We start from the raw sequence: 23,086 nt of genomic DNA, 5'->3' as shown, positions 1-23,086 counted from the left end.
TGCTGCTATTTTTTCCTGATTTTCTAGAATAGTAACATATACCAGAATCACCTTCTCCTTTTTTTTTTTTTTGAGACGCAGTTTTGCTCTTGTTGCCCAGGCTGGAGCGCAAAGGCACGATCTCAGCTCACCGCTACCTCTGCCTCCCAGGTTCAAGCGATTCTCCTGCCTCAGCCTCCCGAGTAGCTGGGATTACAGGCATGCGCCACCATGCCCAGCTAATTTTGTATTTCTAGTAGAGACAAGGTTTCTCCCTGTTGGTCAGGCTGGTCTTGAACTCCCGATCTCAGGTGATCCTCCCACCTCAGCCTCCCGAAGTGTTGGGATTACGGGCATGAGCCACTGCGTCGGGCCAACCTTCTTCTCTTACCTCTGCTCTGAAGTTGTGATTTCTTCAAGGAGTCCTGATTCCTTATAGAAGAATAGTATTTTTAAGCCAAAATCTGCATGTTAGATGTGTAAAAATTGTTTTTAAAATCTCACAGAGGGCTGAGTGCAGTGGCTCACACTTGTAATCTTAGTACTTTGGAAGACCAAGGTGGGAGGATCTCTTGAGCCCAGGAGTCTGAGGCTGTAGTGAGCTATGATTGTGTCACTGCACTCTAGCCTGGCTGACACAGCGACTGTCAAAAAAAAAAATCCAATTAATTCCTTGAAATAATAACCAGTATTCAAAAGCCATATAGGAAAAGAATGCAAAGTTGAACAAAATAAAAATCAAAAACTTCTTCAGAAAACAAAAATGCCACCATAACCAAAGTCAAAAATGACAAGATGGGGAGAAATTATTTTCAACTTGTCTTTCAGGTAGATATCTCATTCTTGAATGTAAACAGGTCATACTAATTTTAAAAGACCACTGCCCAATAGAAGAATGGGCAAAGGAAACAATAAGAAGTTTACCAAAATAGATATATATGGTTCTTAAACAATTAAAACGATAAAACATCTGAATTAAAAGTACACTGAGATGCGTTTTTTCACTTATCAGATTGACAGAGACCAAAAAACTTGATAAAGCACTTGATCAGGCTGTGGGAGAAAGGTCTCCACATACATTACAGATAGGAGGGTGCATTGGATTGTAGGTATCAAATGTACACCCACAAAATGGAATAGTATGTATCTACGTAAAAGCATAAGGAAGCTCCTTTTTGATTTAGAAATATATGAATTTATTACCTATTTGAATAAATAAATTAGTTTTCAAAATAGTTGAATGGCTTTGCTGATGTACTATTGAAGTTGACTAAATTTAAGTAGTACAGCATAGAGAAAAGACAAAAATTCTTAAGTGTCAATCATTTGGTTTTAAGAGACTTTAGAGACAGACACCTGGATTCATTTGCTAGATCTGGCTATTTATGGTTTGATTTTAAGGCAAGTTATTTAACCTTTTCTTGCCTCAGTTTTCTCTTCTGGCAGTGGAGTAATAGTACATAGTTCATAGCATTGTTGGGAAGATTAAATGAACCATGTAAAATGTTTATAATAGTGCCTGGCACATAGTGAACACTCAATAAATGTCAGCTGTTTTTACCTAATAGAATTTCTCCAAGAGCGACGAAGAGAAGCCAGTTGCTTGATATATACAGTTAATTACTGAGCATGGTTGAAGAATGGTGTTTAGTAGTGGTTACTAGTGTTTAAAGTATGGAAAAAATAAGTTATACATAGACACATATGTACACACACCTTAAAACTATATTGTGTAAATATATTTGAATTATTTGATTCAATTAGTATTCCATGAAGTGTTTATTGAGCACCTATATGTGCCAGGTGTCCCCAGAATTCCATAGTTACCAGATTCGTCATTATAATAATCAGTTTACTGGTCAAGTATACAAGTAAAGGATTCTAGTTCAAACAATTACAGTAGTTAAAGGTAACAGAATTCTTAGTGTTTCCCTAAGACAAGCATTGTAACACTGTTATCCTATTTTTAAAAATATAAAGCCTGGGCTGGGCGCGGTGGTTCATGCCTGTAATCCCAGCACTTTAGGAGGCCGAGATGGGTGGATCACGAGGGCAGGAGTTAAGACCAGCCTGGCCAAGATGCTGAAACCCGTCTCTACTAAAAATACAAAAATTAGCCGGGCATGGTGGCATGCGCCTGTAATCCCAGCTACTCGGGAGGCTGAGGCAGGAGAATCGCTTGAACCTGGGCAGCAGAGATTATGGTGAGTGGAGATTGCACCACTGCACTCCAGCCTGGGTTGCAACAGAGCAAGACTCCATCTCAAATAAATAAAGCCTGTACTTACGCTTTATATTTAATGTTGACAACGTACCAGGTTTTGAGACCTCAGGCATATTATACTTTACATGTTTAGAGTTATATCTGAGTAACTACAGTAATGAATTCCTAGTAATACAGTTTTTAGTGTACATCATTAAAATTGCTTTCATCAGGACTGGAGTGTAGCTGTATTTTTAAAATCTTGTTGGGTATGTAAGCTAGTTTATAAATTTAATAAATGGTTTTAGTATAAATCTAAAGATGTAGAATTTGTGTACTTATAGTAATAACACAGGTTACTTTAAAGGATATGTGTTTGTCTAACAGGCGCTTACAGCTTTTAGATGGGGAATATGAAGTAGCCATGCAGGAAATGGAAGAATGTCTAATAAGCAAGAAAAGAGCAACATGGGAGACTATTCTTGATGGGAAGCTATGGACTACTTAGAAGGTTGAGCACATTATAGTTATGAACTCCCATTTTTGATCGATGTTTTCTTCCCCAAATGCTAATTCATGTTGGAAGTAGAGGCCTTTGTTTTTTATACTTTAAAAAACACAAGTAAATGATCTAGTCAGAGCATTTAACGGAAGGTATCATTCTTTTTTTTTTTTTTTCTTGAGGGGGAGTCTTGCTCTGTTGCCCAGGCTGGAGTGCAGTGGCATGGTCTCAGCTCACTGCAACTTCCACGTCCCGGGTTCAAGCGATTCTCCTGTCTCAGCCTCCCGAGCAGCTGTGATTACAGGTGCGTGCCACCACGCCTGGCTAATTTTTTTTATTTTCAGTAGAGACGGGGTTTGACCATGTTGGCCAGGCTAGTCTGGAACTCCTGACCTTGTGATCCGCCCACCTTGACCTCCCAAAGCGCTGGGATTACAGGCATGAGCCACTGCACCCGGCCACACGGAAGGCATCATACTTTGAGAGCCAGACTGCCTGATTCAAATCTCTGCTCCTAGCTATGTGGCATTTGGCAAGTTACTTATCCATGTCTCAGTTTCTTTTCCTGTAACATGAGACATAGAATTGATGGATTAGATGAAATAATAAAATATTTAGTACAGTGCCTGGCATACAATAAGTGCTCAATAAATGTTAACGCCTATTTTAAATTCTATTCATTGTAATGGCAGGTAATAAGGGATGACTAGTAATACATTTATCAAGAAATCTGCAGAATTTAGATTAAGCATATTTAAAATAACTCTTTTAAGAGATAAAGAGGAATCCGTACATTTCTTAAATAGGTAGATTCAAAACTGTAATGATGTCTTTTATTTCTAAATATGTTAGGTCAGTGTACCATCCAATGCAAAATCTCATAAGGATTTTTTTAAGCCTTAAAATTAGTTCCAAGTTAATCTAGAAGGATAAGTATTTAGTAATACTAAGGGAAATTTTAGAAAAATATTTTGAGAATTTTTACTTACCAGTTTTAGTATGATATACAGTATACAGTAGTACATACCATGAAGTTAAGAGAACTTAAACCCTATGGTATAACCATAGGAATAGACAAGCATACCATTCAGGCATAGTTCTGAAATAGTTTGATGTATATTTGAAATTTAGTTTATGATAAAGGTGTTGGTATAGCCATGTGAGAAAGAGAAACTGTTCATTAATTGTGACAACTCTTCTTCAGTCATCTGGAAATAATCTTAGGCCTAATACATTCTGGAAGGCTCATAAACATGTAAAAATGAACATTCATAAGCATGGAAAAAAAATAGGTGAATGTTAATATATTGCAGTGAGGAAGACCCTTCTAAGGATGATTGAAAAGTAAGAAAGCATAAAGTAAAAATTGTCGGGTTAAAATTAGTCATTTTTATACTGCAAAATATCTAAAGTTACAAACAAATTATGGAATGGGGGAAATATCTGTAACACAAAATGCTAATATGAATACATAATATTGTGAATTATGAAACAAGAAAAAGATACGCAGTCTAATAAGAAATATGTGTGAAGGACTATCACGCAGTTCTTAAAAAAACAAATATAGATGGCCAGCAAACTTTTAAAGCAGTACTCAACCTTATTAGTACTCAAAGGCATGCAAATGCAGAGATACTACTTTTGAGAGTTCGACAAAGATTAAAAGTTTGACAGTTTCTAGTGTTTTAGGGACGTGAGGACACATATACTCTCAAATAATATTTTGATGTAACAGTTGGGGGCCGGGCTCAGTGGCTCATGCCTGTAATCCCAGCACTTTGGGAAGCCAAGGCGGGTGGATCACCTGAGGTTATGAGTTTGACACCAGCCTGGCCAACATGTCAAACCACATCTCTACCAAAAACACAAAAATTAGCCAGGCATGGTGGCAGATGCTTGTAGTCCCAGCTACTTGGGTATTTGGGAGGCTTAGGAGTATTACTTGAACCTGGGAGGCAGAGGTTTCAGTGAGCTGAGATTTTGCCACTTCACTTTATCCGGGGAAACAGAGCAAGACTCTGTCTCAAAAAAAAAAAAAAAAGGTTGATACAGTCTTACTATAGGGCAGACTGGCAATATATATAAAGTTAAAATTGTATATATAGTCTTTAACAATTCAAATTTTATATTTTTGTCACAATGTAGTAACTTGTTAACAAAAGATGTAGGTAACAGGTTTTCTCAGCATTTTTTAAATAATGAAACGTTAGAAACACGTTAAATCTAAAAAGCTATTAAAAAGGATGATAGTTTGACAAGATTTCCATATTAAATTTTTACATAAGTGTGTATATATATATTTTTTCCCTCTTTCTAAAATTTATAATAGTGGTTAACTCCAGGTGATGAGATTTCAAATAATTTTTATCTATACTGTTTGGGTTTTCTGCATGGATTTATCTTTATGATCTTTTTCATTTTAAATTTCTTGTTTTAAAGTATGTTTTTATTCATGAGACTATAAGGATTATATATATGAAGGGTTTTTGTTGTTGGTTTTGTTGTTGTTTTTGGTTTTGTTTGTTTTGTTTTTGAGATGGAGTTTCACTCTGTCACCCAGGCTGGAGTACAGTGGCACGATCTTGGCTCACTGCAACCTCTGCCTCCCGGGTTCAAGCGATTCTCCAGCCTCAGCCTCCTGAGTAGCTGGGATCACAGGCGCGCACCACCATGCCCAGCTGATTTTCGTATTTTTAGTAGAGATGGAGTTTCACCATGTTGGCCAGGCTGGTCTCGAACTCCTGACCTTGTGATCCACCCGCCTCGGCCTCCCAAAGTACTGGGATTACAGGCATAAGCCGCCGTGCCCGGCCTGGCCTTTTGTTTGTTTCTGTTGAGATGGAGTCTCGCTCTGTCACCCAGAGGTGGAGTGCGATGGCGTGGTCTCGGTTCACTGCAACCTCTGCCTCCTGGGTTCAAGCAATTCTCTTGCCTCAGCTTCCTGAATAGTTGAGATTACTGGCATGCGCCACCACGCCTGGGGGTTTCACCATGTTGGCTTGGCTGGTCTCAAACTCCTGACCTCAGGTTTTCCACCCACCTTGGAGTCCCAAAGTGCTGGGATTACAGGTGTGAGCTACTGTGCCCAGCCTATCTGGAAGCTCTTAACCCTGTAAAATGGGCATCCTTTTAAGTCAGAGCATATAGATTTACTTCTTTTTAAAAGTTCTCAGTTTTTTTGTTTTGTTTTGTTTTGTTTGGGTTCCTTAATTGACTAAACCAGTGCTGGTCTAATAGATAAGTGGGTTATTTGATTTTTTTAAATCTTGTCAAAAATGTTAATAGTGATTATACTTGAACCTGTATCAAGTATTTTATAAGATAAATTCCTGTGGAGTGCTGTGTCCAAACTAGTCTCTGAACACACTTTTACTACATTCTAGTCTAAATAGTTTTTTGTTTTGTTTTGTTTTTTGAGATGGAGTCTTGCTCTGTCACCACGCTGGAGTGCAGTGGTGCAATTTCGGCTCACTGCAACCTCTGCCTTTCAAGTTCAAGCAATTCTCCTGCCTCAGCCTCCCGAGTAGCTGGGATTACAGGCGCCTGCCACCACGCCCGGCTAATTTTTTTGTATTTTTAGTAGAGACGGGGTTTCACCGTGTTAGCCAGGATGGTCTCCATCTCCTGACCTCGTGATCTGCCGGCCTCGGCCTCCCAAAGTGCTGGGATTACATGCATGAGCCACTGCCTGGCCATTTATTTTTACAGCGAACTACATTTGCCAATGTACTCCAGCTCGCTGTAGCCTCAAGCTCCTGAACTCAAGTGATCCTCCCACCTTAGCCTCCTGAGTAGCTGGCTAATGCCTGACTATGCCTGGCTAATTAAAAAAAATTTTTTTTGGTAGAGATGGGGGTCTCATCATGTTGCCCAGGTTGGTCTTCAACTCCTGGCCTCAAGCAATCCTCCCACCTTGGCCTCCCAAAGTACTGGGATTACAGGTGTGAGCCAGCATTCCCGGCCAAACTTGCTAATTTTAATTTGTGTCTTTTTGCTTTACTAAATAGTAACCATGAGTGTAACAGCTTTTCTGAGTTCTGTGAGTCCTGGCAAATCATTGAAACTGAAAGTGATCTTAAGCACCCCTGAACACATTTACCACGCATGGCCCACTTGCATTCATCTGGTATTGGAGGGAAACAAATTTCTAGAGTTTCAGTTGCTACTTTTCAATTGTTACATGGTGCTTTCCAGGAGTTCCAGTCGATGATATGGGGTTTTGCCTGTTCTCACATCTGTCAGGCTTTGCACCTTCTTCATCCTGCACAGACACTGAGATCATGCAGGTCTTGCATCTGTTTGTAGTTCGTCTTCACTAGCTTGTATTTTGGGATTTGAGGGGGTAAGTGGTCACCTAGTCTTACTGTAGATATTATCCAGGGGATTTTGCTTTTGTTATCTATCTAGTTGCTCTATTTCTTTGTTTTGTTTGTGTTTATTTATTAAGAGATGGGGTCTACCAATGTTGCCTAGGCTCACTGTAACCTCAAATTCCCAGGCTCAAGCAATTCTCCCACCTCAGTCTCCTGAGTACCTTTGGAACTACTGGTGGGCACCACAACACCTGGCTAAATTTTTTTTTTTTTTTTTGAGACAGAGTCTTGCTCTGTTGTCCTGGCTGGAGTGCAGTGCCAAGATCTTGGCTGACTGCAGCCTCCACCCCCCGAGTTCAAGCGATTCTCCTGCCTCAGCCTCCCATGTAGCTGGGACTACCAGCGTGCGCCACCACATCCAGCTAATTTTTGTAATTTTAGTAGAGACAGGGTTTCACCATATTGGTCAGCCTGGTCTCGAACTCCCGACTTCAGGTGATCCACCAGCCTAAGCCTCCCAAAGTGCTGGGATTACAGGTGTGAGCCACCACACCCAGCCAAAATTTTTTTTTAAGTGAATAAAAAATGGCTAGGCATAAGCCACCATGCCCAGCCAAAAAATCAATTCTTATGATCATATCATCACACAAACTCTTCCCTCCAAGCACATAGGTTTGGAGTACTAGGTTCCCTTACTTACTTGAACAGAATGATTTTTTTTTTTTTTTTTTTTTTTGAGACAAAGTTTTGCTTTTGTTGCCCAGGCTGGACTGTAATCATGTGATCTCAGCTCACTGTAACCTCCACCTCCCAGAGGGTTCAAGTGATTCTCCTGCCTCAGCTTCCTGTGTAGCTGGAATTATAGGCATCTACCACCATGCCCAGCTAATTTTTGTATTTTTAGTTGAGACGGGGTTTCACCATGTTGGCCAGGCTGGTCTCAAAACTCCTGATCTCAGGTGATCCACCTGCCTTGGCTTCCCAAAGTGCTGGGATTACAGGCGTGAGCCATCACGCCCAGCCAATGAGTTCATTTTTTTAAAAAAAAATCTTCACAGTTCAAGAAAAAAAGTCAGTATTTAAATTAGTTTCAAGGACGGACACAGTGGCTCACGGCTGTAATCCCAGCACTTTGGGAGGCCAAGGTGGGAGGATCACTTGAGGCCAGGAGTTCAAGATCAGCCTGGCCAACATGGCAAAACCCCATCTCCACTAAAAGTATAAAAATTAGCCAGGTGTGGTGGTGCACACCTGTAATCCCAGCTACTTGGGAGGCTGAGGCAGGGAAATCCGTTTAACCCAGGAGACAGAGGTTGCAGTGAGCCAAGATTGCACCACTGCACTCCAGCCTGGGTAACAAAGTGAGATTCTGTCTCAAAAAAAAAAAAAAATTAGTTTCAGAGTTCCAAATATTACCACTCCTGTCTCAAATTAGGTTTAAGGCACTCTTGTGAACAGGCAGATTCTATAGGTATAAATTAAGATGTCATTTCCCTAGAGAGGCTAAGAAATAAATACATTCAACAAATATTTGATGAATTAAAGGAATGAGATGAAGATATCTGGAGAAAACGACTCATTCGATCCAACATTCATTCTGCACACATTGTGTCAGGCAAGATGCTCAGTATCAGACACAGAATATAGGAAAGTACAAGTAACCAGCTGGGTGTGGTCACTCATGCCTATAATCCCAGCACTTTGGAAGGCCAAGACTGGGGAGGACTGCTTGAGGCCAGGAGTTTGAGACCAGTCTGGACAACAAAGCAAGACCCTCATTCTCTACAAAAAATATTTTTAAAAAAGTTTTTAAAAGAAAGTACAAGAAGGTACACATACCCTTTCACAAGTCACAATGATATCTTACTAAAATGCCTGGAGCCACAAGAAGCCTGTTTTCCCTTCAAATGGAAAGTAGGTTAAAACTGGATTCACCAAATCTCACAGAAGAAAAAAGTACACACACTGAACTTTTTTAGTTTTTTATTTTGATTCCTATGGCTGGACAAGGTATCTACATTCTAGAACATCTTCTTAATCCCTAAACAAGTGGAAATCTACTACTTATATATAAAAAGACAAGTAGAAAAGGTCATGATTGTCTAACAGGGAACATGAATCCCCAAATAAATTATCTTACAAAAATATCATACTTTTCTACTTTTTTACTACTGGTAAAAATGAAAAAAAAAATCACATTAAAATAAAATCTGTAGGCTGGCATAGAAGACAATTATTTTTACATATTAAAGTCCTTCAAATAAATATTTTACACATAAATTTAAGTTTTTTAAAAAAATATTTACGCTATATTTTTTTGCTCTGCTAAAAAGAGACCACTTATCAAACTGACATTAAACTGGACTGCAGCTCATTCTCTGCAAAGAGTAAAATGCATGTCACAGGCAGATTGGATACACACGTGCATATTACATACATATGAAATGGCTAACAGTGCTGTGCATACTACTGCCATAAGTAGTTTTACCCTGTAAAAATACTGTAGCCTATACTGAATCAAATTGCAATGAAAGAACAAAAGGTACTACTTGCCTATTTTAGACACTTGGTCAAGCATTTTAAAAAATACAAAAATTGGCCCACTGCAGTGGCTCACGCCTGTAATTGTAGCACTTTGGAAGGCTGAGGTGGGTGGAACACCTGAGGTCAGGAGTTCAAGACCAGCCTGGCCAACATGGTGAAACCCTGTCTCTACTAAAAATACAAAAATTAGCCAGGCGTGGTGGCAGACACCTGTAATCCCAGCTACTCAGGAGGCTGAGGCAGGAGGATGGCTTGAACGTGGGAGGCAGGGGTTGCAGTGAACTGAGATCACACCACTGCACTCCAGCCTGAGTGACAAGAGTGAGACTCCGTCTCAACAAAAAAAGAAAAAATTATAATGTTTTGGGGACTTAAAGATTACTGAAGATGGGATAAAAGTCAACACTGCTTACAAATACCTGAACATGGAGAGCACAGTCAACGCATTCATGTGGACAGCACATGAACGGATGTATTAATACATTACACAGCTTCTTCTATCTGACCTATTCCTCTTGTTCTAAAGAGTTACATGGACTTGGATCCTTTAAGATGATTTTTAAAATAATATTACATTAAGTTTTCCTGGTCTAATAACCAACTTTAAGAAGTACAGTGGAAGGGTATAGAACTTTCTATATCTTCTATACTTTTAATGCCAATTTGATTTTTATTGTGATGTGGTATTTAACAGTATGCTAAAAATAAAATTGACTGAATTGTATGATTTTGTCCACAACATTCAAGTCTCTTTTTGCTAAAATATTACAAAATGAATCCAGTAAACACTTTCCATTTCCAATAGCCTAAGTTAGAGATGAATTCAACTTTTTTTTTAAAGCAATTACAACTACGCTGGGCTGAGGACAGCTACGTTAGACCCTGAAAACCAAAGCCAAGCACCCAAACATCTAAAACACTAACACTTTCCATCCAGGATAGAAAAATGAGCATCCAAAGTAAAGAGAACCACAAGACTGATCAAGTAACCAGTCAAAAACCACTTCTCTATTATTTGAACTTATAGTTACTCGAAGCTTGAAGTGTCCACCTTCATTATTACTGGTGGTTCCTAGAGTCACGGCTTCAATGTCAAACGTGACAGTGGACCCAGAAGTAACTGCGGGTAACTGATTTGTCATTTCTTTTCCATTGACAAAAACTGCACCTAAAATGTTAAGGTAAAGAGTCATTTACATGTGAGCAATAACTAAGAGATCTGAAATAGTTTCTAGATTACTGGTAACACAGCTCATTTCCTAATTCAGATTTTAAAAAATCTGGAATGCCAACTGGACATAGATTTTAGAGGTCTGTCCAGGGTTGTACTCTTCCAGCAGAGACTATGAGTTTCCCATATCAGTGTCATCAAAAGAAACTTGACAGTGTTACAAAATTACCTCCGGTGAAATAGCAAGACTGTTTCTTATGGAATAAACAAGAAAGAATCTTGTTCTACCAAATTCTTGACTCACCAACACAATTTTTTTTTTTTTTGGAGACAGAGTTTCACTCTTGTTGCCCAGGCTGGAGTGCAGTGGCATGATCTGGACTCACTGCAACCTCCACCTCCCAAGTTTAAGCAATTCTCCTGCCTGAGCCTCTGGGATTACAGGTATGCACCACCACGCCCAGCTAATTTTTGTATTTGTAGTGGAGACGGGGTTCCACCATGTTGGCCAGGATGGTCTCGATCTCTTGACCTCGTGATCCACCCACCTTGGCCTCCCAAAGTGCTAGGATTACAGGCGTGAGCCACCATGCCCAGCCAACAACACAAAATATTATTAACATGTCTTGCTAGTGAATTTTTTTTTTTTTTTTTTTTTGAGACGGAGTCTCACACTGTCACCTGGCATGATCTCGGCTCACTGCAACCTCTGCCTCCCGGGTTCAAGCGATTTTCCTACCTCAGCCTCCCAAGTAGCTAGGATTACAGGCACCCGCCACCACACCTGGCTAATTTTCTGTATTTTTAGTAGAGACAGGGTTTCACTATGTTGGCCGGGCTGGTCTTAAACTCCTGACCTCGTGATTTGCCCGCTTTAGCCTCCCAAAGTGCTGGGATTAGAGGCGTGATCCACCGCGCCCGGCCTCTGGCTAGTGATTTTTAAAGAGCACTAGGGATGTAGACTGAATGATTTATTATTTGTAAAGAGTTTAGAACAATGCCTGGTACATGGTAGTCACATAAATTATGTCATTAAGACCAAAACTTTCAGCCAGCCACGGTGGCTCATGCCTGTAATCCCAGCACTTTGGGAGGCCAAGGTGGGAGGATTGCTGGAAACCAGGAGTCAAGACCCACCTGGGCAACAACTTATCTTTACAAAAAAAGTAAAAATAAAAAAAATTAGCCAGTCACAGTGGCATGCACCTGTAGTCCCGGCTACTCAGGAGGCTGAGGTGGGAGGATGGCTTGGGCCCAAGAATTTGAGGCTGCAGCGAGCTATGATCATGCCACTGTACTCCAGCCTGGGTGATGGAGTGAGACTTCATAATAAAAAAAAAAAAAAAGAAAAAGAAAAATACCTAAATTTTCTCATCTCCTACTATAAATGTATGGAACTGGAACAGATTCATATATTACTAAAATAATTAATATATTTCCAAGAGAATGACAGTTATTTATCTCTTACCATTTGTACTAATGCACACAGCTTGATCCCGCTGCAGAGAGTCATATCCATCCTGTTTTTCTGCACACACTCCTATGCTGTCTCTTCTGTCTGGCTGTCCCACAGTTTCAACTCTGTAAATGAAGTAGAAAGGTCATTTCATACTTTTAAAAATATAACATGAATGATACTTAACAGCCACTAGCTTAAAAAGAGCAATCTCACCACAATTTTTTTTTCTAAATAGTAACAGCAACCATGATTGAGTTCTTGCTGTACTGCAGGCACTGTTCTAATTATTTTATATCTATCTATCATTCTTACAACAATCTATGAGGTAGGTGCTTTTTCTTTTTTCTTGAGACGGAGTCTCGCTCTGTCACCCAGGCTGAAGTGCGGTGGTGCGACCTTGGCTCACTGCAACCTCTGCCTCCCGGGTTCAAGCAGTTCTCTGCTTCAGCGTCCCAAGTAGCTAGGATTACAGGTGCCCACCACCATACCCAGCTAAGTTTTCTATTTTTAATAGAGATGGGGTTTCAACATCTTGGCCAAGCTGGTCTTGAACTCCTGACCTTGTGATCCACCCACCTCGGCCTCCCAAAGTGCTGGGATTACAGGCGTGAGCCACTGCGTCCAGCCAGTAGGTGCTATTTTTAACATACCCATTTTATAAGTGAGGAAAATGAGGCACGAAAAGAAAAAAAGATTAAAAATAGCTAAATAACCTGATCCCGACTACCTGGCTGATGACTGGTGGAACCAGGACTCAAACACAGGCATTCTGACTCTAGAATCTATCTATCTATCTATCTATTTTTTTGAAATGGAGTTTCATCCTTGTTGCCCAGGCTGGAGTGCAATGGCGTGATCTCAGCTCACTGCAACCTCTGCCTCCCTGGTTCAAGCGATTCTCCTGCCTCAGCCTCCTGAGTAGCTGGGATTACAGGGATGCACCACCATGCCCGGCTAGTTTTGTATTTTTAGTAGAGACAGGGTTTCACCATGTTGGTCAGGCTGGTCTCGAACTCCTGACCTCAGATGATCCGCCTGCCTCGGCTTCCCAAAGTGCTGGGATTAAAGGCGTGAGCCACCACACCTGGCCTAATTTTGTATTTGTAGTAGAGACAGGGTTTCACCATGTTGCTCAGGCTGGTCTTGGAACTCCTGACCTCAGGTGATCCACCCTCCTTGGCCTCCCAAAGTGCTGGGATTACGGAGTGAGCCACCGTGCCCGGCCTAGAATCTATATTCTTAACCATTTGTAGCCATGATGGCACACTTCTATTTTATATTCTAGCTCTAGACACATAGAAAGTTTGTCATAGTTGACATTATAATTTATGTAACTATTGCTGCCAGCGCCTAAATCTTCCATATAAGAATTTGCAATGATTTGATTACTATTTGTTAAGTAAATAAAGCATTTAAAAAGAACTATTATAATCCTAAAAAAAACCCATTATGGTTATGAAGACACTATTCAAGCTTGAAGAACTTTCTATGTGGCAAGTTTAAGCTTTTCCTTTTGTGTTTTCATTTCAGATGTCAATACTTTGTGTGCTCTTGAAATAGGAAATGTACAGATCCCTATTGCCAGACACATCATTCTCTCCATCCAGAAAGCCAACTTTGCAAGGACAAAAAAAAAAAAAAAAAAAAAAAATTAGTGTGAAACAAAATGTGGCTTTTCCAAAGACAGATGTGATTATTTATAGTCAATGTGGCCTCAAAATGTCATTGATTGTGAAATAGCAAACATGCAGGATCATAATAAATATTTGGGTAGGTTTCTGAAGTTATTTCATATCTGGGCAGTCTAAAGAAGTATGGGGAGGAGGGGCCGGGCATAGTGGCTCACACCTGTAATCCCAGCACTTTGGAAGGCCAAGGAGGGTGGATCACCTGAGGTCAGGAGTTCCAAGACCACCCCAGGCAACATGGTGAAACCCCATATCTACAAAAAATACAAAAATTAGCTGGGTGTGGTAGTGGCTCCTGTAATCCTAGCTACTCAGGAGGCTGAGGTGAGAGGGTCACTTGAACCTGTGAGGTGGAGATTGCAGTGAGCTGAGATCATGCCACTGCACTTCAACCTGGGCGACAGAGTGAGACCTTGTCTTAAACAAAAAGAGGGGGAGAGCTGGGGAGGGGAATGAGAAAGAAAATAGGCCGGGTGCAGTGGCTCACGCCTGTAATCCCAGCACTTTGGGAGGCCGAGGTGGGCGGATCACGAAGTCAGGAGATTGAGACCATCCTGCCTAACACGGTGAAACCCCGTCTCTAGTAAAAATACAATAAATTAGCCGGGCGTGGTAGCAGGCGCCTGTAGTCCCAGCTACTCAGGAGGCTGAGGTGAGAGGGTCGCTTGAACCTGAGAGGTGGAGGTTGCAGTGAGCCGAGATTGTGCCATTGCATTCCAGCCTGGGCAACAGAATGAGACTTTGTCTCAAAAAAAAAAAAAAAAAGAAAAGAAAAGAAAGAAAGAAACCTTAAAAAAAAAAACAGAAAATCTTAGAAGCAAGGAAAGAGCAGGAATGTTCACATAGGAAGTGAGGGAGACCTGGAAGGAGGGGGTTGCTAGCAGACCTGGGCATCTAATGAGAGTGAGTGTAGAGACTGTTAAAATCCAGCCAGTATCACAGGTTTCTCTGGCTTCAGCAGCTCCAAGCCTTCCAGAAGCTTCAGCAGGGACTGACTGGGATAAATAACAAAGTAGTGCCTTCTTTTTTTTTTTTTTTGAGACAGCATCTCACTCTGTTGCCCCGGCTAGAGTACAGTGGCGTGATCTCGGCTCACTGCAACCTCCGCCTCCTGGGTTCAAGCGATTCTCCTGCCTCAGCCTCCTGAGTAGCTGGGATTACAGGCACGCACCACCACGCCCGGCTAATTTTTTTATTTATAGTAGAGATGGGGGTTTCACCATATTGGCCAGGCTGGTCTCGAACTCCTGACCTCGTGATCTGCCCATCTCAGCCTCCCAAAGTGCTGGGATTACAGGCGTGAGCCACCGCGCCCGGCTAAAGTAGTGCCTTCAAGAGTATAGTCTCCCTTCTAACTACTAGGCCCTTAAGTACCCTCAAAAAACTAAATATTGTTTCTCTTGATTCAAGTAGGCCCACTTGCTCCTCCCTTATGCCCTTATGCATGGAGTCCCCCTTGCATTCACATCTCTGGCTTCACTGCTGATGCCTGAAATTCCTTTAAACAAGGGGAGAAAACATTTCATTCCACAAAGAAAAAATGACAAAAATGCAAAAGGCTGGCTACCATTATATTGAGTTTAACTGAATTTCAGTTAATCACCCTGCCAAGTGGGGCCTGGTGATGCATCTTTAGGAGAGGCAAGAGAGACTCAACAGTTTATTGAGACCTAATGTGTCTTTCACATCACGGTCAGCAGAGGTGAATTTAAATCAATTTGTATAATTTCCAATGTCTTAATAAATATTTACTGAATGGTCTAAGAAATAAACCTAACTATGCAATCTATCAGACATTACCATGTGTCCAAGGAGGAAGAATTTAAAAAGCAGGAGAGCATCAGATCAAGTGGTGAAAGGTCATAAGAGGTAAAAGTTAAAGAGCTAAGGACACAGTAATAGAGAAACTGTAGACTTCAACACTAACTAGAATCATGTTAACTCTCCCATGAAAAAGAAGCAATACGGACCAGTCTGGAGTCGAACTGCCTGGATTTAAACCCTAGTTTTGGCATTTACTAGCTGTGTGACACTGGGTAAATAACTTCTCTATGCCTCAGTTTCCTCATCCCTAAAATAAATAACCCATCTATCTCACTGGGTTACCATGAAAATCAAATGAGTTAATAGAAGTAAAATACTTAAGACAGTACCTGGCACACAGTAAATACTGTTTAAATATTAACTGCAATTATTATTATTATCATCATTATTGCAGTCTGAGATATCTGGCCTGAATTTATCAAGTTAGGAAGCTCTGTCATTGCACAGAAATACCTTGTTCTCAGGAGAGTCACTAACCGAAGTGTTTCTGTAAACAAGGGACATAAGCAGAGAAGGGGTATGTAAGTACAGAAAACTCATGATTACCTGGGGAATAATTAAATAGATTTTAGGTATTAGTCTTTTTTTTTTTTTCCTCTCTCTCTGTTGGTATTTTTCTGTTTACTGAGTCATTCTTCATTAAGGGGTGAGGTGTCAAAAATTAGACAAAACATAAACTAGTATAATCTGACAACCGCTGACAATTCAAATTACTTAGCTGGAGAGGAATACAGCAACACTGGCTTAGATAAAATATTCAGATATTCTCCATGCCTTAAATAATAAGGGCCTGAGAACAAAAGGAACTTGGGTCAAGCATTCACAATAAAATCCCATCTCAAGACTTAAAACTTAGAGAGCTTGTTACACTAAGGTGAGTATGGTGAAAATCAGGCAAACTTTACTTCTCTAAGTCAAAACTGGTCTTTAGTTTCTACGAAGAGCTATTCAGAAACATGACTATAAAGAATACATCTCAGATAACATGAAAACAAGAAAAAAGAAACTTCCATTACAGAAAGAAATGGGTAGAGAAACAACATTAATTAGTGGTAGGGGAGGCTTGCTTTCAGTTTTACTTTAGAGAGTAGCATATACATAATATGTTTACAGTGTTGTCTCTTACAAAGACTTGCTGTTAATGATTCACAAAGGACAAAACAAATTCTTGGCCAGTAAATTTTTTTGCTTTTTTTTTTTTTTTCAGATGGAATCTCGCACTGTCTCCCAGGCTGGAGTGCAGTGGTGCGATCTCTGCTCACTGCAACCTCTGCCTCCAGGCTTCCAGTGATTCTCCTGCTTCAGCCTCCCGAGTAGCTGGGACTACAGGCGCACCTCACCACACCAAGCTTATTTTTAGTAGAGACGAGGTTTCACTATGTTGGCCAGGATGGTCTCGATCTCCTGACCTCGTGATCTGCCCACCTCAGCCTCCCAAAGTGCTGGGATAATATGCATGACCCACAGTGCCCGGCCTATGCTTTTTTTCTTTTTTTTGAGACGGAGTCTCGCTCAGTCACCCAGGCTGGAGTACAGTGGCGCGATCTCAGCTCACTGTAACCTCCGCCTCCCAGGCTCAAGCAATTCTCATGCCTCAGCCTCCTGAGTGGCTGGGATTATAGGTGTGTGCCACCACACCCTGCTATTTTTTTTTCTTTTTTTTTTTTTTGAGACGGGTCTCGCCCTGTTGCCAGGCTGAAGTGCAATGGCTCACTGCAACATTTGCCTCCCGGGTTCAAGTGATTCTCCTGCCTCACTCTCCCTAGTTGCTGGGATTACAGGTGTGCGCTACCACATCCAGCTAATTTTTCTATTTTTAGTAAAGATGGGGTTTCACCATGTTGGCCAGGGTGGTGTCTTGATCTCCTAACCTTGTGATCCACCCACCTCAGCCTCCCGAAGTGCTGGAATTACAGGCGGGAGCCATTGCGCCTGGCCTAATATTTGTATTTTTAGTAAAGATGGGGTTTTACCAGGTTGACCAGGCTGGTCTCGAACTCCTGACCACAAGTGATCCAACCGCCTCGGCCTCCCAAAGTGCTGGGATTACAAGCGTGAGCCACTGCGTCCAGTCTCTTGGCCTCTAAAATTTTTTTTTTTTTTTGAAACGGAGTCTTGCTGTGTCACCCAGGCTGGAGTGCAGTGGCGTGATCTCGGCTCACTGCAAGCTCCGCCTCCCAGGTTCATGCCATTCTCCTGCCTCAGCCTCCCGAGTAGCTGGGACCACAGACACCCACCACCATGTCCAGCTAATTTTTTGTATTTATAGTAGAGATGGGGTTTCACCATGTTAGCCAGGATGTTCTCGATCTCCTGACCTCGTGATCCGCCCGCCTCAGCCTCCCAAAGTGCTGGGATTACAAGTGTGAGCCACCGTGCCTGGCCAGGCCTCTAAATTTTTAAGATTTACTTTTTAATTTTGTGTGTGTGTATATATATGTGTGTGCGTGTGTGTGTGTGTGTGTGTTTGAGACAGAGTTTCGCTCTTGTTGCCCAGGCTGGAGTGCAATGGCATGATCTCAGCTCACTGCAACCTCTGCCTCCTGGGTTCAAGCAATTCTCCTGCCTCAGCCTCCCAAGTAGCTGGGATTACAGGCATATGTGCCATCATGCCCAGCAGATTTTTGTATTTTTAGTAGAGATGGGGTTTCTCCATGTTGCTCAGGCTGGTCTCGAACTCCCGACCTCAGGTGATCCACCTGCCTCGGCCTACCAAAGTGCTGGGATTACAGGTGTGAGCCACTATGCCCAGCCTAAGATTGACTTTTGAGAGATATTCTACTTACCTCTACTTACCAAGAGGAAAAGAGATATAAACATATTAAATAACAAGCATTTTATATACATTTCCCAGTTAATCTACGTAATAACCCTATGAATACAGATGAGAAAAGTACAGCTACAGGAAATAAAGAAGCCTTCCCACAGTAACACTGCCTATAAATGACGGAATAAACTCAGGATGTTTTGAATTCAAAGCTTATGTATGCTCTATGCACTTCACTCTGCTTCCTGAGGCAGGTGAGATGTTTAATATCTACTTGCCTGAATGTTAATGTCTGCCCACAGAAATAAGTCGGAGCTCTGGAGTAGAGAACACCCGATGATTCAGAATCGTTCCGGAGTGCTATATTTCTTCGACTGCTCAGACTGTACCCCTCAAAACCAGCTGTCCACTCTTTTTCAAGGCAAAGATATTGAAAACTGTTAGAATCTCTTGAGGGATATCTTCAATACAGACACGTTAAATAAAACATGGAAATGGGAGACTACTCTTAGGGGCCATGGTCAAGTTCAGTAAAATAAAAGATTCCATTAACAGGGTATCATGATCAGTCCCACAAATTACAAAAAAGATTTTAGTATATTCCTGCATAATTTTGACATAATAAATCAAACAAGTGTTATCTCTTATCTAATAAAATCATGGTACAAGCATAATTGCTTGAACTTATTCCAACCTGATAAAAATCTAATTAATAAATGAGTCTACATCTTCTAAAAAAGAATGCAGGGGAGAGATCAATTTCAAATCATAAGACTTTTTATTTTTTGAGACAGAGTCTCGCTCTGTTGCCCAGGCTGGAGTGCAGTGGTGTGATCTCGGCTCACTGCAAGCTCCGCCTCCCAAGTTCAGTCATTCTCCTGCTTGAGCCTCCCAAGTAGCTGGGACTACAGGTGCCCCATGCCTGGCTAATTTTTGGTATTTGTAGTAGAGACAGGGTTTCACCGTGTTAGCCAGGATGGTCTTGATCTCCTGCACTCGTGATCCGCCTGCCTTGGCCTCCCAAAGTGCTGGGATTACAGGTGTGAGCCACCATGCCCAGCCCTCAAATCATCAGACTTTTAAGAAAATGTCTCTCTCCAGGTATTTCTTTAGAGTTTGGAAAATCAGCATCAGCTGGGCACAGTGGCTCATGCCTATAATCCCAGGACTTTGGGAGGTCAAGGCAAGAGGATTGCTTGAGCCCAGGAATTTGAGACCAGCCTGGGCAACATAGCAAGACCCAGTCTCTAGAAAAAAATAAAAAATTAGCCAGGTGTGGTGTGCATGCAGGTGGTCCCAGCTACTTGGGAGACTGAGGCAGAAGGATCTAGAGGTCAGGCTGCATGATTGCACCACCACACACCAGCCTGGGTGACAGAGTGAGACCTTGTCTCAAAAAAACTAACTAAATAACATTAAAATATAAAAAAAAGAAAAAGGAGTATCAGTGTCCTACATAATATTTTCAATCTTTGGTTTTCAATGAGGCTAAAAATCTTGTCCAGCATTTTTTTTTTGGACTCTGAAGAACTGATGAAAACAAAAATCACATGAGGTAATCTGAGTAAAAGACATGGTGCATGTTGTTCTTATCAATTCAGGATCTATGCTTAGAATAGCTGGTTGTCAGTGTGCTGCCCTTAGCACAGAATACAGGTATTCTAATATATAGTTAGGCTTCAGGAGAGAAAAGGTTAGCAGCATACCATGAGGCACCAATGTGGAATGACCTATCTGGGGGACACTCCAAGGACTCCACTCCTGTCGGCCATCTCCTCGGGCGCAGACTCTGAACTGGTAATCAACGTTGGGGTCTATGTGCAATACTATGAATTCAGTTTCAGAACCTACATATACATCCTCAAAATGATTTGAAGTACATTTACGAAACTGGAGCCTGTAATCTTGGGCTGTAAAGTCGTCATCCACCTAGGGAGAAAAGCTTTATGTTAGGTAAAAAACAGAAAATGACTTCTCTCAGCATCCCTGCTTAAAAATTTTGAACGGAGCCGTTTTGGACCAAGCAGACAGGCCCACATGCTGAATATGGGGTATTCTTGGGAAGGCCATAGAAAATATGCCATCACATCATTATCTCCCTTCTTTTTTTTTTGAGACAGGGTCTCACTTTGTCACCCAGGCTGTAGTGCAGTGGCGTGATCTCGGCTTATTGCAGCCTCCACATCCCGGGTTCAAGCCATCCTCTTCCTTCCACCCCACAAGTAGCTGGGATTTCAGGTGCACACCACCATGTCCGGCTAATTTTTTGTATTTTTTGTAGAGACTGGGTTTCACCATATCTCAGATCTTTAACTCCTGAGCTCAAGCAATCTTCTCATCTCAGCCTCTCAAAGTGCTAGGACTATAGGCGTGAGACACTGCGCCTGGGCTCCCTTCTTTTCTTTATTGAACCATGTGTTCTGTATTTCCCAGTCTGATATAAAAAAGTCTGCCTCCTTTGAAGAAATGGCATGTTTTTTAATCAATGCCAAAGATAAAACATTCAAGATTCAGTAAGTTTCCCACAACCATACATCATTCATAATAACCAAGAGATAATTAACATACAGTATACAGAACCCCCATTAATTTTTAGGGGTCCTGCATATATTCTGTATGTTAATTAGCCACCCAATAGAAAAATGGGTAAAAGACATAAATAAGCGTTCTACAGGAGAAGAAACAAATAGCCAAAAATATATATTATAAATATTCAACCTAATTTGTACCTAATTTGTAATATGGCAAATACAATCTAAAACCACAACAAGGCCAGACATGATGGCTCATGCCTATAATCCTAACACTTTGAGAGGCCGAAGCGGGTGGAGCACTTGAGCCCAGGAATTTGAGGCCAGCCTAGGCAACATGGCAAAACCCCATCTCTACAAAAAATTACAAAACTTAGCTGGCTGTGGAAGCACATGCATGAAGTCCCAATTACTTGGGGGCTGAGGCGGGAGGATCACTTGAGCCCAGGAGATTGAGACTGGAGTGAGACATGATTGTGCCACTGTACTCCAGCCTGGGTGACAGAGTGAGACCCTGTCTCAAAAACAAACAAATAAAACCACAACAAGGTACATTTAGGCAAAAATATGAAGTCTCACAATGCCAATTATTGGTCAAGATATGGAATAACAGAAACTCATATACTCCTTGGAAGGCTAAATTGATACAATCATCTTGTGGAAAGTTTGTTATTACCTATCAGCGTATGGATCCAATACTCTAAGAAGACCTCATAATTTTACAGCTAGGTAAATATTAATATTTTACAAACTTCACATATGTCCATAAAGAAACACAAGTAAAAATACTTATAGCAAAAAACTGGAAATAACTAGGTCCACTGATAGGAAAAATAATAAAAATGGAATGACAGTCCTGTTACGAAATAACAACAGCATGTTTATAAAAAAAGAAAAAAAAAATTTCCTTTTAATAAAATCTCAGCTGGGCACAGTGGCTCACACCTGTAATCCCAGCACTTTGGGAGGCCGAGGTGGGCAGATCACCTGAGGTCGGGAGTTTGAGACCAACCTGACCAACATGGAGAAACTCTGTCTCTACTAAAAATACAAAAATACTAAAAAATACAAACTTAGCCAGGTGTGGTGGCACATGCCTTAATCCCAGCTACTTGGGAGGCTGAGGCAGGTGGATTGCTTGAACCCGGGAGACAGAGGTTGTGGTGAGCCAAGATCGTGCCATTGCACTCCAGCCTGAGCAACAAGAACGAAACTCCGTCTCAAAAAAAAAAAAAAAAAGAAAATGTCAGCCAGGCGGAGTGGCTCACACCTGTAATCCCAGCACTTTGGGAGGCCAAGGTGGGCAGATCACCTGAGGTCGGAGGTTGCATCGCTGCACTCCTGGGCGACACAGCAAGGCTTCATTTAAAAAAAAAAAGGCCAGGCACGGTGGCTCACACCTATAATCCCAGCACTTTGGGTGGCCGAGGCGAGTGGGTCACCTGAGGTCAGGAGTTCAAGAACAGCCTGGCCAACATGGTGAAACCTCGTCTCTACAAAAAATACAAAAATTAGGCAGGTTTGATGGCAGGTGCCTATAATCCCAGCTACTCAGGAGGCTGAAGCAGGAGAATGGCTTGAAACCGGGGGAAGCGGCAGGCGGGGGAGGGCATGGAGGTTGCAGTAAGCCGAGATCACGCCACTTCACTCCAGCCTCGGCGAAAGAGCAAAACTCTGTCTCAAAAAATAAATAAATAAAATAAAAATAAAACTGGAAGAGCTACCTCAGTGTTCCATGTGACTTCATTTTAACTGTAAAGTAAAAGAGATTTTTGTTTGAGAAGAAAAGAATGTATTTAAAAGTAGTCAATGAAAAAATCTGAAAGGCCTCCAAATCGCAAACCCATAATGTGGAAGTCATTTCTAGAATTCTGAATTACATACCTTACACCATCGTACAATGATGCCTCCAGGTTTCTCTATTAGTTCTTCTATCTGTACTGGTGGGCGAGATGCTACTGTTCCATGCTTAAAAATGTGGTCTTTCACTATGTTAAGAATTGAGTCATCCAACTGAGCAGATAAACAAGGCACATCAACCAGTAAAGGTACTTCTGGTAAGCTGAGGAAACAAAGCTCATGTGTTATGAGACCTCTAACTGAGA

At 41.4% G+C, this 23,086-nt stretch overlaps 2 protein-coding genes and 1 pseudogene across 8 annotated transcripts in view; 1 reads left to right on the top strand and 2 right to left on the bottom strand.

Moving 5' to 3' along the window:
* The window catches only part of LOC100987117 (polycomb protein SUZ12-like), a 46,736-nt gene extending 28,075 nt beyond the window's left edge, over positions 1-18,661 (top strand). For all 5 annotated transcript variants that reach the window (XR_010110659.1, XR_010110660.1, XM_063599147.1 and 2 more), the window contains one exon: positions 16,891-18,661. The gene's annotated coding sequence lies outside the window, so the exon portion shown is untranslated. The remainder of the gene's footprint in view (positions 1-16,890) is intronic.
* LOC100991242 (leucine-rich repeat-containing protein 37B-like) overlaps positions 1-23,086 on the bottom strand; it is a 423,125-nt pseudogene that overhangs the window by 104,612 nt on the left and 295,427 nt on the right.
* Positions 1-23,086, bottom strand: part of CRLF3 (cytokine receptor like factor 3) — a 54,420-nt gene that overhangs the window by 2,988 nt on the left and 28,346 nt on the right. For 2 of the 3 annotated variants that reach the window (XM_055101333.2, XM_055101334.2), the window contains exons 4-7: positions 22,866-23,043; positions 20,157-20,379; positions 18,729-18,861; positions 12,181-12,293 (exon numbers count right to left, since the gene is read on the bottom strand). In XM_055101333.2, coding sequence (XP_054957308.1) covers positions 12,181-12,293; positions 18,729-18,861; positions 20,157-20,379; positions 22,866-23,043 — 647 coding nt within the window. Of the gene's footprint in view, positions 1-8,963; positions 10,710-12,180; positions 12,294-18,728; positions 18,862-20,156; positions 20,380-22,865; positions 23,044-23,086 lie in introns of those variants that run through there. The other variant, XM_034942133.3, reaches the window with a different exon arrangement.

Source organism: Pan paniscus, chromosome 19 (genome assembly GCF_029289425.2).
Source record: "Pan paniscus chromosome 19, NHGRI_mPanPan1-v2.0_pri, whole genome shotgun sequence".
NCBI classification, from domain to species: domain Eukaryota; kingdom Metazoa; phylum Chordata; class Mammalia; order Primates; family Hominidae; genus Pan; species Pan paniscus.
The sequence above is the reverse complement of the archived record's forward strand: the minus strand, read 5'-3'. Positions and strand labels throughout refer to the sequence as shown.